The sequence below is a fragment of the Prunus persica genome, chromosome G5 (assembly GCF_000346465.2).
Source record: "Prunus persica cultivar Lovell chromosome G5, Prunus_persica_NCBIv2, whole genome shotgun sequence".
Taxonomy (NCBI): Eukaryota; Viridiplantae; Streptophyta; class Magnoliopsida; order Rosales; family Rosaceae; genus Prunus; species Prunus persica.
This window is the reverse complement of record NC_034013.1, coordinates 8,857,486-8,872,144: the sequence shown is the minus strand read 5'-3', so window position 1 is coordinate 8,872,144 and position 14,659 is coordinate 8,857,486. Positions and strand designations below refer to the sequence as shown.

The following is a 14,659-nucleotide window of genomic DNA, read 5'->3' as shown; positions in this document are numbered from 1 at the left end:
CTGACTTCGTCGAGGGCACCCTGATAAACTCTGTGATCAGATTTCTGATGCAGTGCTTGATGCCTGCCTTGAGCAAGATCCCGACAGCAAAGTTGCCTGTGAGACTTGCACCAAGACCAACATGGTCATGGTCTTTGGAGAGATTACAACCAAAGCCAAAGTGGACTATGAGTACGATTGGATTTGTTTCAGATCATGTTGGCCTTGATGCTGACAACTGCAAGGTCTTGGTTAACATTGAGCAACAGAGCCCTGATATCGCTCAGGGTGTCCATGGCCACCTCACCAAGAGGCCTGAGGAAATTGGTGCTGGAGACCAGGGTCACAGGTTTGGTGCCACTGATGAGACCAGTGGCATTTTCGGCATCCATGGCTGAGCTCTGGTTTGGTGCGAATGTGCCGAACGGATGTATCCCATATCTTCTTTAAAGATATTGACAGCACTTGTTCCACTCAAATTTGCTGACTTGGTGTCTGTCCTCAGTGGAAGACAATGATGAAATTGATGTCTTTCCGCTCTAGCAGGCATGCCTAAAAAGTGATCAGCTTAGTGGAAAGCTTGTGAAAACCCACCGAAAGAAAAAATAATAATAATAAAAATAAAAATAATAATAATAATAATAATAATAATAAAAGAAAAAAAAGAAAAAGGGATCACTCAGCAAGAGCATAAGCGTTAAGTTTTCTGCTCCCTTATCTCCTCTATTATTTCCTATTATATTTATCTGCTTTTCTTTTACTAACCATTAACAAAAATGGACCCTCGGTAATACTAAACATATTATCAGTGGGAAACCGTTACTAATCCTAACACTTTACTTTATGAAATTTACTTTATGAATTTACTTTACCGCACATTTATTTTATTTACTGTATGGTGTAGGTTTATTACTCATACAACAGTATTTATTTAAAAGGGTGGTGCGGGTTTATCGCCCACGCCTTTAATTTTATTTAAATGTATGGAGCAGAATTAGTGCCCATACAAGCACGTTTAATTTACTGCAAATTTACTTTACCGCACATTTATTTTATTTACTGTATGGTGTAGGTTTATTACCCATACAACAGTATTTATTTAAAAGGGTGGTGCGGGTTTATCGCCCACGCCTTTGCTTTTATGTATGGAGCAGGATTAGTGCCCATACAAGCACGTTTACTTTACCGCACATTTAATTTTATTTAAGGTATGGTGCGGGATTAACGTCCATACAGCAAGCAATTTAATTTATGAATTTATTTTACCGCACATTTACATTTATTTAAAGTGTGGTGCGGGTTTATCGTCCATACCAGTAATTTATTTACAAGCAATTTATTTTATGGACTAAATGTGTTGTATGATGAGTTTTTTACAGTATGCAGATCAGGACCAGAAGTTCCTTGATCCTCATCATACAATTACATCAGGACTTGAAGATCCTTGATGATGATATTAATATGAGAGCTGGCAGTCTCTCCGGTACTGTATTTGTAAACATGTGATCGGACTTAAGGGTCCTTGATTCCTGACATGTAAATAAGGATAATGATGTAACAATACCGTATTGGTTCATAGTGCCGTACACATTGATGATAACTGTACTGGCAGATGAATAGATACGTATTCATGACTTGATGAATAGTACTATTCACATGAATAGTGACGTATGCATATGAACCATTTTGGGTAAACTGTCACTATATACAAAAGAGAACCTGCAGTTCCTTCAACTCATGGATGAGCAATTAAATGAGATGCCTGAAGTTCCTCAAAATATGGACAATTATGTAAGGGCTTGAAGTCCAGAAATATGTACAGAAAATTGTAAAAATGTTCATACCATGAGAATATGTGACTTTGGCCTGAAGTTCCAAATTTAACAGTGTTGAGAACCTGAAGTTCCAACAATTAAATGGACAACCCTTGAGGTATTATTGCAAATTGTGGTATGCCACATATTTCTTTGGTATAAGAAGATGATGAATTTAATAAAGTTCAATTTTGTTATAATCGACACCTCAAGGAAGAAATATATTTTGTGAATTCCGGTAGTTAAGAATACACCGCGAAATGGATAATATCAATATAAACCTCAAATAATGAATTGAGGCTCCCCACATATTTTGTTATATCTGGGCCGGAAGCCCATGGATCCAAATATATGAGAGATCCTGAACTTGAAGTTGTGGGTATATAGTAGTTAATGCTCTTCACTACTATATTGCGATATTATCGTGGCTTTTACTCAATTCATATTTCATGTCCATTTGAAAAGAGCAAATAAATTCTGAGTTTGTGCCCAGGCCAAAAGTTTCGGGCTACCATGCGATAAAATATGAAATTTGGGAGAAACAATGTGGTTATTTGAACCTATAAGGCACAAGGTTCCAAACCGTCATTTTGAAAAGACGTAAAAACCACAGGTGCCAGTTTTAGAATGTGCGCAATTATTATTACAGGAACATATAACAGATAGATTTTTCCACCTGCAATGAAGGTGCAGGCCCTGTAAAATCTATAAAAATACATTATGTTCTAGAAGCCTCTGAAGGAAGTTGAGTTGAAACGCAGTTGTTCCAATCAAGTTTTGCAAAGGCAATATCTATAAGAGGAAATATGGCTACTGTTTTTCAGGATCCCAATATCTTCTCGGATCCCCATATTTCTCTTTTTCTTTCCTAGAGTCCAAAACTTCACGTGGCCTCTAATAATGCCTGTCGGCACTTTCGGCGTTTTCAAGCATTATTTTCAAAGCCGATCTTGCTTTACGGATTTCACGGAGCTACTTTTTCAAAAGCATCCCGAGAATCTCGCAATTTTCCTATGGTTAATTTGAAATTCACCGGTTCTACCTATTCATTGTATTTGTGTATAAATGTGTTACTAACGAAATTTCCTTTGCAGAAGACATCCAGTTTACTCCATACCTAGTGATGCGATATCTACTTGTTTTTCTTATCAATAAGCACTTAATATGCCTGAGAAGCAAGACTATCTCTGATCATCCATTCAGGAAGCAAGACTATCCCTGATCATGTTTTTGCAAGATCAGGGAATTGTAAAGGCGGCCTTATGCTCTAATCTCCTGAGGTCCTTCTAGACTAGGAGATATGAGAGCTTATTGTCTGCTCCCACCAGCTTCCTTCCTTGATTGCTTACCTTACCTTGCAATCAATATCACAATCTTTGTATCTTTTCTCTCTTTTTATAACTCTCTGTTCATAAGAGATTTTATTTCTTTAGAATGAACATCTGAAGAATGAATCCATGCAGTGATCCTAACTCTGAGAGTTATTTGTTTTTGACAGAGAAGAGAATTGTGATTTTTGCTCTTGCAGGATATAACAAGATCATCAAGCGATACTTTATATTTACTGGGCCGATACGAGCTTGAATGATACTTGAGAAAAGTTTCTCCCACCTAAGGATGTAAGCAATACTTGTGTTATTTTATGCTTATATACCTATTTGATATTTTATCTTGAAAGGTAACCAAATGGGGAGATAAGTCCGTTCCAAAAGAATGGCTTGTATGTATCCATGAATTATTAACGCAAATTTTACAGATTGCAAGTTGGATACATTGATAATACACTGCACAGATTAAAGTCCCATAAGAACAGAATATGGGTATAGCAGTGATCAATATGATGCACGCCTGTTGCGTAGCAAATGATGTGGATTGAAGTCCCGAAAGGACAATCCTTTGACATGTCAATATTGATATTATGCACGCCTAATGCGTAGCAAATTATATGGGTTAAAGTCCCATAATATGGGTTAAAGTCCCATAAATTAATTGACATGTATGTATTAATCTGTGGCATGCCTGTAGCATGACAGATATATGGGTTCTAAATGTTCCAACTCCCTAAATGGAGATTTTTCACGCCCTACTACTAAATAACGCTCCGATGGAGTTTATAATCCACATTCTCACATAATAAAAGCCCCCTGCAGTGGCTTGGGTACCCAAAAGCAAAGAAATGCTTATAATTGATGCATGCGCATGCACATGAGAATGGTGGGATCATGAATTGATGAATGACAATTTTTGGTTTTGGAGTAGTTACTCAAATCATCAATGGGCTGTGTTGATTGGAACCACGTTCAATTATTAAATGTCGACAATATCACTGGCCAAAATGGAACGAGGTAATTCCATTATAAATGAGAATGAACGTGAAAGAACAAACCCACAATACGAACCCCAAAATTTGTTAATACTGAATTTATACTTGGGTGTTCGGAATAAAAGGGAATATACCTACTTTGTATGACACACTGTTTCTGGCAGAAACAAGGAATGTTGGGTTTTCTCCATATTTACAGATTCAATTGTGCCCCCCTTATTACACAATTACGGAGACCAACATATTATCTTTAAGGGTTATTAAATACACGGAGCATATCGCCAGAAGCGATTCCCTAAAGATGTATAAATAGCTGGGTTAAAGTTATATAATGTGTCATAAAGTTTAATCCCTTTTTAAACAAAATCCGTTGAGAGGATTGACATTGCATAAAACAAGTCCCTAAAGGACATGTGCTTGAAGCACGAAATTTGTACTCAATATTAATATGCATAAATTACCTCAGTGAGTACATTGATTATAATGTGTTTGCAACACATTAAAGCTTCTGCAGAATTCATGAAATATTTGTCTCGATCGAGCATTATGCCAACGAGATTCTTGCTTATACTAAGAAAGTATTGAAGCATTTTTATGAGGATTATCCGTTGGTCCTTAAATGTTTTTCCGGAAGTATACTAGACCAGATAGAGCTCAGCTCCACACTGTACTCTTTTTCCTTCATCCAGGTTTTTATCCCATTGGGTTTTTCCTGGTAAGGTTTTAACGAGGCAGTGTCGCTCAAGGGTTTAGGGTATACTATGAAAATTTTTATGGTCGCTTACTGGACAAAAGCTAGTCCTAAATTTTTCAGGGGGAGATATTCACAAAGGGGAGCGTGGTTTTAATAAAGACCTCCATACACTGTACTCTTTTTCCTTCATCCAGGTTTTTATCCCATTGGGTTTTTCCTGGTAAGGTTTTAACGAGGCAGTGTCGCTCAAGGGTTTAGGGTATACTATGAAAATTTTTATGGTCGCTTACTGGACAAAAGCTAGTCCTAAATTTTTCAGGGGGAGATATTCACAAAGGGGAGCGTGGTTTTAATAAAGACCTCCATACACTGTACTCTTTTTCCTTCATCCAGGTTTTTATCCCACTGAGTTTTTCCTGGTAAGGTTTTAACGAGGCAGTGTCGCTCAAAATTGACTCACAGCAGCAGTGTCACTCAAGATTGACTCACAGCAGCAGTATCGATCACAATTAACTCACAGAAGCAGTGTCAACTACGATATTCAGAAAGGTGATAAACAGTATGACTCAAAGATATTTTGCCAAGCATCAGGGGGAGCGTGCTATCAATAAAGATCTTCAAACACTGTACTCTTTTTCCTTCGTCCAGTTTTTTATCCCACTGGGTTTTTCCTGGCAAGATTTTAACGAGACAGTGTCGCATGCGCGTCAATATACACAGAATTTTATGTTACACATGATTATGTACTCTTTTTTTTCCTTCGACCAGTTTTTGTCCCACTGGATTTTTACTGGCAAGGTTTTTAACGAGGCATATTCCGTATCATTTGTGGTCTCCAAGGGGGAGTGTTGTAAACAAGATGGAAACCTGTGAAGCTTCCTCCCTATGAAGCTTCCTCCCATTTGTATTGTATTGGTAAGGTGGAGCCCACATGTTGGAAAGCTTTGCCTATATACGGGTTCACCCCTTTGTTTGTAATATACACATTCAACACCTAAATGAGAAGAAAAAACTCTGAAGGGAAGTTCAGTTCCTACATTCTTCTCTCTCTGTCTCTCAATTCTTTCTCTCAATTTTCCTCTCTAAATTCTCCAGTTTTATAACAAGAGCGATTTTTTTTATTTTTTATTTTTTGGTCAAGTAATAGAGAGCGATAGGATGCAGACTTAACAATCTTTTTTGTTTTCCTCAGTTGTTTATTTGGAGATGCTGTGGTACTCTTTTTCCTTGACCGGATTTTCCTTCTTTTGGGGGTTTCATATGGCAAGGTTTTAATGAGACTATTCTCTCCGTTTCGTCAATTGATTCTATTGTAAGTGCTGATGCAAATTCAATGAAATTCTTCTCTTTGATTTAAAAAATATAAGTGGTTAACCTACCTTGCCAAACATGTCATGCAGTACCAATTAGCTCACAGCTAGCTTAATGGTATTTCGCTAATATTGTAAGAAATCTCAAATTCGAATCTCATAGATTTTTAAAATATTTTTTTAAAAAGTAAGTTTATATGAAAGCAGGCGAAAACTTTGAATCATATTAGGTACGTACATGGCTTTCTAATTATACCAAGTTTCACTTTTTCAGCATAAAACACATTTTAATAACTCAGCCCAATTAATTAGTTATGGATAAGAACAAATAAATGCAAGAGGCATCATATTTCAACCCATACCTAACTCAGTCTCAGTTATGAATACAATAGTCTCTCTTCTGTCTTCATTCATTGGTACACAAAATAACTATGGCATTGAAAGCCCCATATCCACTAGTATTTTGCTTCCTTCTCTTTGCCTTCTCAGCCAAGCTACGGTCGGTTGCAGCCGATGCTGCTCCTTCCCCAGTGCTTGACATCACCGGCAACAAGCTCCAAACCGGAGTCGATTATTACATCTTGCCGGTCATCCGTGGGAGAGGTGGTGGGCTTACTCTGGCCAGCACTAGCAACAAGACCAGCTGCCCACTTGATGTTGTTCAAGAACAAAATGAGGTCTCCAATGGTCTTCCACTGAAATTCTCGCCTGTGAATGTCACGAAAGGCGTTGTTCGTGTATCAACTGATCTTAACATCAAGTTCTCTGCTACTACAATCTGTGTTCAATCTACGGTGTGGAAGTTGGGCAAATTTGATGAACAAACAGGACAGTGGTTTGTCACGAGCGGTGGGGTTGAGGGCAATCCGGGTCGTCAAACTACAAGCAATTGGTTTAAGATTGAGAAATTTGGTGATGACTACAAGCTCGTTTTCTGTCCAACAGTGTGCAATTTCTGCAAAGTTATATGTGGAGATGTTGGCATTTTTTTTCAAGACGGGAAAAGGCGTCTTGCTCTCAGTGATGTGCCATTCAGAGCCATGTTCAAGAAAGTATGAACTGAAAAATTAAGAATGTGCTAACATGCATTTTTGAAATTAATGTATGATTATGTTTTGCTTCAATAAAATTTCATTCAAGTTACTTTCATTTTCATGTTGATTGTTTAAATAATATTGTGACTTTGTCAGTAAATTTCCTCCAAACTTCAATGGGGAAGAACACAAGATCGGCTTTATCCGCTGTTTTCGGAACCACATATGCTTAGCTTTTGAACAGCCTAAGTAAACATAAACTGATTCAGGAGACAGGTGTTTTTCAATGTTGCTACTCTTTGTAAACAATTTATCTCTGATTTTATATATTGGTAAATTTTCGTTTATCAAGAGGAAGGTTTGTATAGACAACCCTTTCTACCAAAATCATGACAAGCCTCTAATGTGGACTTTTGAGTCTGAGAAAGCATGCCTCAACAAATATCTAGATATTTTTTTGGATAATCATGTGAGTGCTGCCACTTGTCTTGTCTCACTCTCATCTCAACTCACCATTTTGTGTATCATCACAACTATGAACAGCGCATTTACTTGTTAAAGAATTGGATCATTTACTAGGATCTACTTGACTTGTTTTCTCAACATGCCACCTGATTTAAAAATGTTCTAACACCACCATACATGTTTTGTTTTGGTTTTTTTTAAAGCTTAATGTAGGAACTAATCATTTTCTAGATGAGTTCTTCGCCAAGTCAATATCTTCTTCTTTGCGATGGGCTTTTTTATGGGTTTGCATTTCATGCTCAACTTCTGCCTCTTAAATTGAATGCCCAAATGCCCTATGCATCACCCTTCTTTTTAAGGACACGGGCCCATTACAGATGGGATGGGTTTCATGTGTAAGTTTTCAATGACGAAGAGTATATACAGTGAGGTTAGAATGAGGAGTTTTTGTGAGGGGTTATAATGAGGTCTGTAATAGCTGTTCGATCCAATGCAGAATTATTATTGGATTGTTTGATTGAACTCCCTCATTGTAACCTCTCAACATAGCCCCTCATTATAGAAGCTCCCAAGTATATATTTGCAGACTAATTTTGAAATGCAAATATATATTAAAATACCTGTTATTACACGAAAATGTGTACAACTTTTAGTTTTGTGATTGTTCTAGTTTTGTGTCGCAGCGTGACAATAGATTAGCTAAAACCTTAGCCTAAAACATGTAACTCTGAAATCCACTAGGAAGATATAAGAGCAACTCCACCCATTTGCCCTTAGCCATGGCAAGGGGGGAGCTAGGGCAGCCACTATTCACGTGAATAGTGGTTGCCCTTGCAAATAGTATTTTGAGTTTCCACCCATTGCCATGGCTAAGGGCAATTACTATTCATTTTTTTGTTTTTTCACAACTTTTTTTTACTTAAATAATTAATTTGGATAATATTTTCGGATAAGATTTTTGGGTTCCTACGTGTCAATACTATTCATATCGGATAAGATTTTATTTTATTAGTTGTATTGGTTGGTATTCATTTAAAAAAAAATTAGGATTTGGTGTTAAAAGTGAAGAGTATTGGTTGGTATTTATAGACACGGGCGGACCCATAATTTTTTTAGCGGAGGTGCAATATTGGCTAAGTATGAAAAATGGTTTTTCGGAATAATTATTTTCTCAAGATAATTTTTGGCGGCTTTTATTCCTTACACATCAAATAAGAAAACTTGATTTTATGGGATTTTAATATGAAGTATATATTGACTTAATGAGCCATCATTTTTAGCCTAAATCGTATTTTGCACTAAAACCGATTTTTCATATTTTGATTTGGTGGGAATTTGATTTTCTAGTATTTTTATTTGAATCCAAATGGGGGGTACTTCCTTATTTACATTGTAAACTTAAGTAAATGGAGTAATATAAAAATAATTAAAGTAAAAGGACAAAGACATTTACTTAAATGTTGAAAATGGAAATAAGGTATAGAGGATGAAATGTATGAGGATTGGTGTTGAAAGTGAAGGGTATTGATAGGTATTTATAGAAAAAAAAATATCAGAATTTTTTAGAATTTTTTAAAAAAATTTACGATTTTTTTTCATATTTTTATTGCCCAAAAAAGCCTCAGCCGTTGGATTAATTTGGAGAAGCATATCGGAAGGCTGGGGAGGCGACACGTGGCAGCGTACCTTGGACCTGGCGCGCTGACGTCAGCGTGACGCGAGGCTGACGTCAGCAACAAGCGAGTTGGACCTCGGGCTGGTCTCGCCTTCGGGCTGGCCCGAGTTGGTAGGTCCCACACCACCCCCGGGCCTGGGCTGTACGCTGGAGCGACTTTTTTTTTTTTTCCTGCCCTCGCCTCGGGCTGGGCTCCCTCGCTGGAGCTGCTCTAAGGAAACCTCCAGGTTTATTTAATATATTGGAATAACAAAACATAACCCTAGCCACGGGTAAAATTTGTTTAAATACTCTTAAAAATAAACAAGGAATTAAAATAGAAAAATAACAAAGTTTCCAAAAACTATAAATACTTTAAAACTGGATTTTGGGTTGCTAAATGATCTCGAATGCCTGAAAAAGCCCATACATCATGGCAAAGTGATGAGTTTTACTCATGATGCCGTTCTCTTCGAATTGACGGATTATGGGCTCGATTCTTAGCTCAAAGCCCAAATCTGCAGTTTGTCCGTTTTGCCCTTACTCACTTGTGTGTCCAGCTCCTCTTTAATTGCTTCTGTCATCTGTTGTACATCATTTTGTCATCAATTAAGAATTGTATTTGATTCAATTGGCTCAACCTCTTCTTTTCTTTCTACTTTTGTCCACCGAGACATGGAATCATAGCCTTAAACGTCAGAATGAAAAAGAAAAACAGAAAAACAGAAAAGAAGACCATCACAAGGAATAAGATATTGATTTGTGTGGAAGAACTCATCAAAGAGAATGATCAATTCCTACTTTAAGCTATTTTTAAAAGAAAATTGTGGTGTTAGTTTCTTAGCCGTTGGATTGATATTTTAAGTGAGGCAACATGTAGAAAAGAGAAGTCAAATAAAACCTGACATAGGATCCAAATCTTTTGCAAATCATTATAATTAGCTCAATTCAATTCAATTATTATTTTGTGTTTTGGACTTGGATCATACTTTTATCTCTCATAGGGGTTTAAGAGTTACAAATCACTAATTAATTGCTAAAATGTAATGAGCAGTGTTAAGTTGAGCACCTATGCACACAAGCGTTTTTTGACCGTTGATGTATGCGCAATTCACAGTATATGCAAAAACCAGAATTCGAACAGGCCTGCATGAAAAAACAGTAGAATCCTTCAAATATATTATATACGATTCATAGACCAAAAAGGGCACGTAATGCTTCCCAGCTTCATATATATCTTATAGACATACATGAAGTCAAAGCCACCGCTATAATATATACGTATGTGGTTTGAAATGAAATCAGAGACGGAAACTTTGAATCATATTTGGGTATTGACATTTGACTTCACATAAAATACAGATTGCTCGACTTCCGAATTGTACCAAGTTTTACGTTTTCAGCACACAGCTAACATTTCAATGGAATTAGCCTAAGCTACATATATTTTTGTTAGTTGTGGATAGGAACAAATAAGTGTAAGGCTAAGGCATCATCTTTCAACCCAAATGTAATCTAAATCCTTAGTTTCTATTATAAATAGAACCCCCTCTTTCATTTATACACAAAATAACAAAGAAATTACTAATAACAATGTCATTGAGGCTAGCACTCTGCTTCCTTCTCCTTGCCTTCTCTGCCAAGCCATGGTCAGTTGCAGCCGATGCTGCTCCGTCCCCGGTGCTTGACATCACCGGCAAGAAGCTCCGAACGGGCACCGATTATTACATCTTACCAGTCATCCGTGGGAGGGGCGGGGGGCTCACTCTGGCTAGCACTAGCAACACAACCAGCTGCCCACTTGATGTTGTTCAAGAGCAGCATGAGGTGTCGAATGGTCTCCCGCTGACATTTTCACCGGTGAACCCTAAGAAAGGCGTGGTTCGGGTCTCAACCGATCATAACATCAAGTTCTCTGCTGCCACAATCTGCGTTCAATCCACGATGTGGAAATTGGACAAGTTTGATGAGCAAACAGGACAGTGGTTTGTCACGAGTGGTGGGGTTGAGGGCAATCCCGGTCGTCAAACCACAAGCAATTGGTTTAAGATTGAGAAATATGATGAAGACTACAAGCTCGTCTTCTGCCCAACAGTTTGCAATTTCTGCAAAGTGATATGCAGAGATGTTGGGATTTTTATTCAAGATGGGAAAAGGCGCCTGGCTCTCACTGATGTGCCATTCAAAGTCATGTTCAAGAAAGCTTGAACTTAAAAATGTAATAATTATACACTTTTGAAATCAATGCATGATTATGCCTTACTCAATAAAGTTTCCCTTTCATTTTCATGTACGCATCTGGTTAAGATACAGATTTGCATATGGAAAGGGAAGTAATAAATTCTTCTCATCCCACCATATAAAATTAAGCTCAACCAACATTTGTATGAGAATGAAAGAGCGAATAGGGTCCCAACAACCAGCAAAAAGTTATGTCATCCGATGACAGAAATATCTCCAGCTATGCATTTGCTCCAAAAAAAAAGAGCATATCTTCTAAGGGCACAGGAACACATCGATCCCTATTACTTTACTTTATTTTATATAGAAGCAATAATCTATTCTAAGTTAATCTAATCTACCGGGAGAGTAATTTAAATTTGGGTACAGGAAGGGGTGGGCTCATTGCTCTGGCCGACTTGCTTAACCCACATGAGCCCCTTTCAGTTGTGTTTAGATGGCGCAGTTTGGTCTTCTTAGGTCAAGGGCCGGTTGTATAAGCTCATTGGGCTAAGAAACTGTTTCCTCTTAAACTAAAGGAAAGGGCCAAACTATACGAAGTTGAAGCTCGGTGAGGATGGGGCCAGAGGCCCAGAAGATAAAAGAAAACTGAACCTGTGGCACGACGCACACAAAGTACAAAGCCCATCAAATCCTTCTCTAGGCACTCGTGATAAATGTTGGGTCAAAACATGGACAATGGGCGCAAATAGTTGGTAGTGCATATTTTTCAACTATGAGGGGAGAACTTCCATAATCCATTCTCACAAATACCACTTGAATAGGTGGCCAGCGAGTGGCAGTGCCCGGTGAAAGAGTTGGCCGGCCAGAGGGTCTCAAGAGGTGGCGGGTCGGGGTCCGGGCAGGACCAATAAAGATCATGTAGCTAATTATCCAACATTTAGTACCATGCTCCTTTGGGAACTTGCATAGTTTAATCTGTCAATCGCTAGAGTTTTTTTTAAAATGTTTTGCTTTATTGAAAATCCCTTAATAACGTTGAACTCTAGGCGCACGTTTATCAGCTCAAGTTTTTAGATTATTTTCACAACAACTGAAATTTGGGAAGTTCAATCTCTGGTTTAAGTTGTGAAGGGGACAAAAATGGCTAGAGCCTCAACTTGAGTACCAAACAAAATTTACAAGGGAAAAAAATTAATGGCCAAGCATCTAGTGGACGCTATGGTGCTACAAGAAAAAAAAGAGCTATCTCCAGACTTGTTAATTCGAAGCCAAGTTTACTGCACATTGATCCTTTAGATGGTAAAAGCGTTGGACATTTGCAATGCGGTCTCGCACAGGGTCAATTCCGTCAGGCATTTCCAGAAGCTGGCTGAGATTGTTGTCTCTGCTCTGGAGCAGAGGCCGATTGGGGACAGCCCGGATCTTGGAGCCAGAGGTGAGGTGGTGGGGAAGGGGGGGAGGCTGCTGGGTTTTGGTGTTAGGGGAGGTGGGAAGGGGAGATGCAGTTGATGAGGACGGAGAGAAATTTTTTTCTTTTGATTTTTGCCAAAATTTTAATTTTATTTTAATTTTTGAATTAATTTAACAGTAAAATTATTTTTTATTAATTTTTGATCCACGTGGAAGTCCACCTTATAAAAAAAAAAAAAGAAAAAAAAGAGTCTAATTTTTGACACATCAGCATTTAACAGATTAACTATCAATTTGATTAATATATAAGACAAATTGTAGAGTTTCTGCAACGTTACGCATGTACTGATAAATATCTCCAAAATTAAGTATAAATTCGTAAATAACTCTATAAGTTGGGAAGTTTACTGTAATTTGTCCTTTCTTATATTTTTAGACAACATCCTCACGAAACCAACAAGCGTCCAAATCGTCCTTGAATGAGGAAAACTTGGACCGCTCAATACGACACCTGTTTGTTTGTAGATCACTACTTACAAGGCAAGCATTGTAAGAAACCAAGCCACTTCTGGATCTCCATGGTTTTGGAATTATTTGGATACATAAATTGTGCCCAAGAATCTCTCAGAGTTATAAAAATAAAATAAAAACCAGTGAGATATTAGTGGTCGGTCCAGCTTTAGAAGAACCCAATATATATTATCTATCTGTAATTCTTGAACCCAATAGCTGTGAAAGATGAACTGCAAGAGGTCATGTTGGACAAGTGAGGTCTAGAAAGCTTCTCACAGGCTAACAACAACTTAGAGTTTGACAACCTGTTCATCTAAATAAAGTTTTGGGACATGTGGTCCTGCCGCCCCTACCTACATAAATTGGAGGGCTCATGCGTTTTATGCTTGGTCAGTTCCTGACCACACCAAAACCAATTCATCATGAAAGCCATGTTATTCTGAAAAGAGTGGCCTTTTCTCCTACATTTTCGACCGATATGTCAAATTGCTTTATAAATACGATATAGTAAGAATTGAAGAGAAAATTACTCTACAAGGATAGTTAAATCTTATATAAATTTGAAAGCAACAAGCTTGATGTGAAAACTGATGATATCCCATTGAGTTTACAACTGCTGAACCCAAGATGTATCATTCACCCATCCTCCCTCATGTCACTTAAGTAAGGGCCTTGGGTGGTTGCAATGTCATCTTTCTAGTGCATATTTGATATTATGTGGTCCAAAACTACAAAATAAAGACGTCATGATAAGGCCAATGCTATGTTTTTTCTTTTTTTTTTTCTTTTTCTTTTCCTAAAGTCGGAAAGGGAGAGGAAAATTTTATCATATCTATACTATTAAGATACTACATTGACTTTTCCACAACTAGACCCGTTGGCAATGCAATGTGTATTCTATTGTGAGGAAAAAGTATCACTCGTTTTTTTCCCTCACATTTCATCATGAGCAGAAAATTAATAAATTACTTTTTCTTTTTTTCATATTAACATAATATTTATTTGAAGCACAAGAAAGCTTTGTATTAAAAAAGAAAAAGCAAATTAGTGGTCTCGTGTTCAAATTCTCATGGCACTTTGATAGTGTCTAGTGTCTGTGAAAAATCTTCATCCCTTGATAATTTAGACTATTCCTTTTATTCAAAAATAATAATTTAAATTTATTAAAAGATATCTCAAATTCGATTCCGCGTTTCCAACCATTAAAAAATACTATTTTGCAAGTAGTAGTATCCTAACCCCTGACCCTACCAAAAATATCTTAAATATCTGCTCTTAA

General features: G+C 37.4%; 2 protein-coding genes and 1 pseudogene across 2 annotated transcripts; all 3 read left to right on the top strand.

Moving 5' to 3' along the window:
• On the top strand, positions 5-591 carry LOC109949334 (annotated as a pseudogene).
• Positions 5,670-7,301, top strand: LOC18777352 (kunitz trypsin inhibitor 2). Its single transcript, XM_007211149.2, has one exon. It carries the CDS (start codon positions 6,552-6,554, stop codon positions 7,176-7,178), a length of 627 nt encoding a protein of 208 aa, XP_007211211.1. The 5' UTR covers positions 5,670-6,551; the 3' UTR covers positions 7,179-7,301.
• LOC18777570 (kunitz trypsin inhibitor 2) lies at positions 10,813-11,609 on the top strand. The gene has a single exon (XM_020564216.1). It carries the CDS (start codon positions 10,867-10,869, stop codon positions 11,479-11,481), a length of 615 nt encoding a protein of 204 aa, XP_020419805.1. The 5' UTR covers positions 10,813-10,866; the 3' UTR covers positions 11,482-11,609.

Coding starts and splice junctions, on each gene's coding strand:
- LOC18777352 (XM_007211149.2), top strand. CDS start 6,552: ATGGCATTGAAAGCCCCATATCCACTAGTATTTTGCTTCCTTCTCTTT.
- LOC18777570 (XM_020564216.1), top strand. CDS start 10,867: ATGTCATTGAGGCTAGCACTCTGCTTCCTTCTCCTTGCCTTCTCTGCC.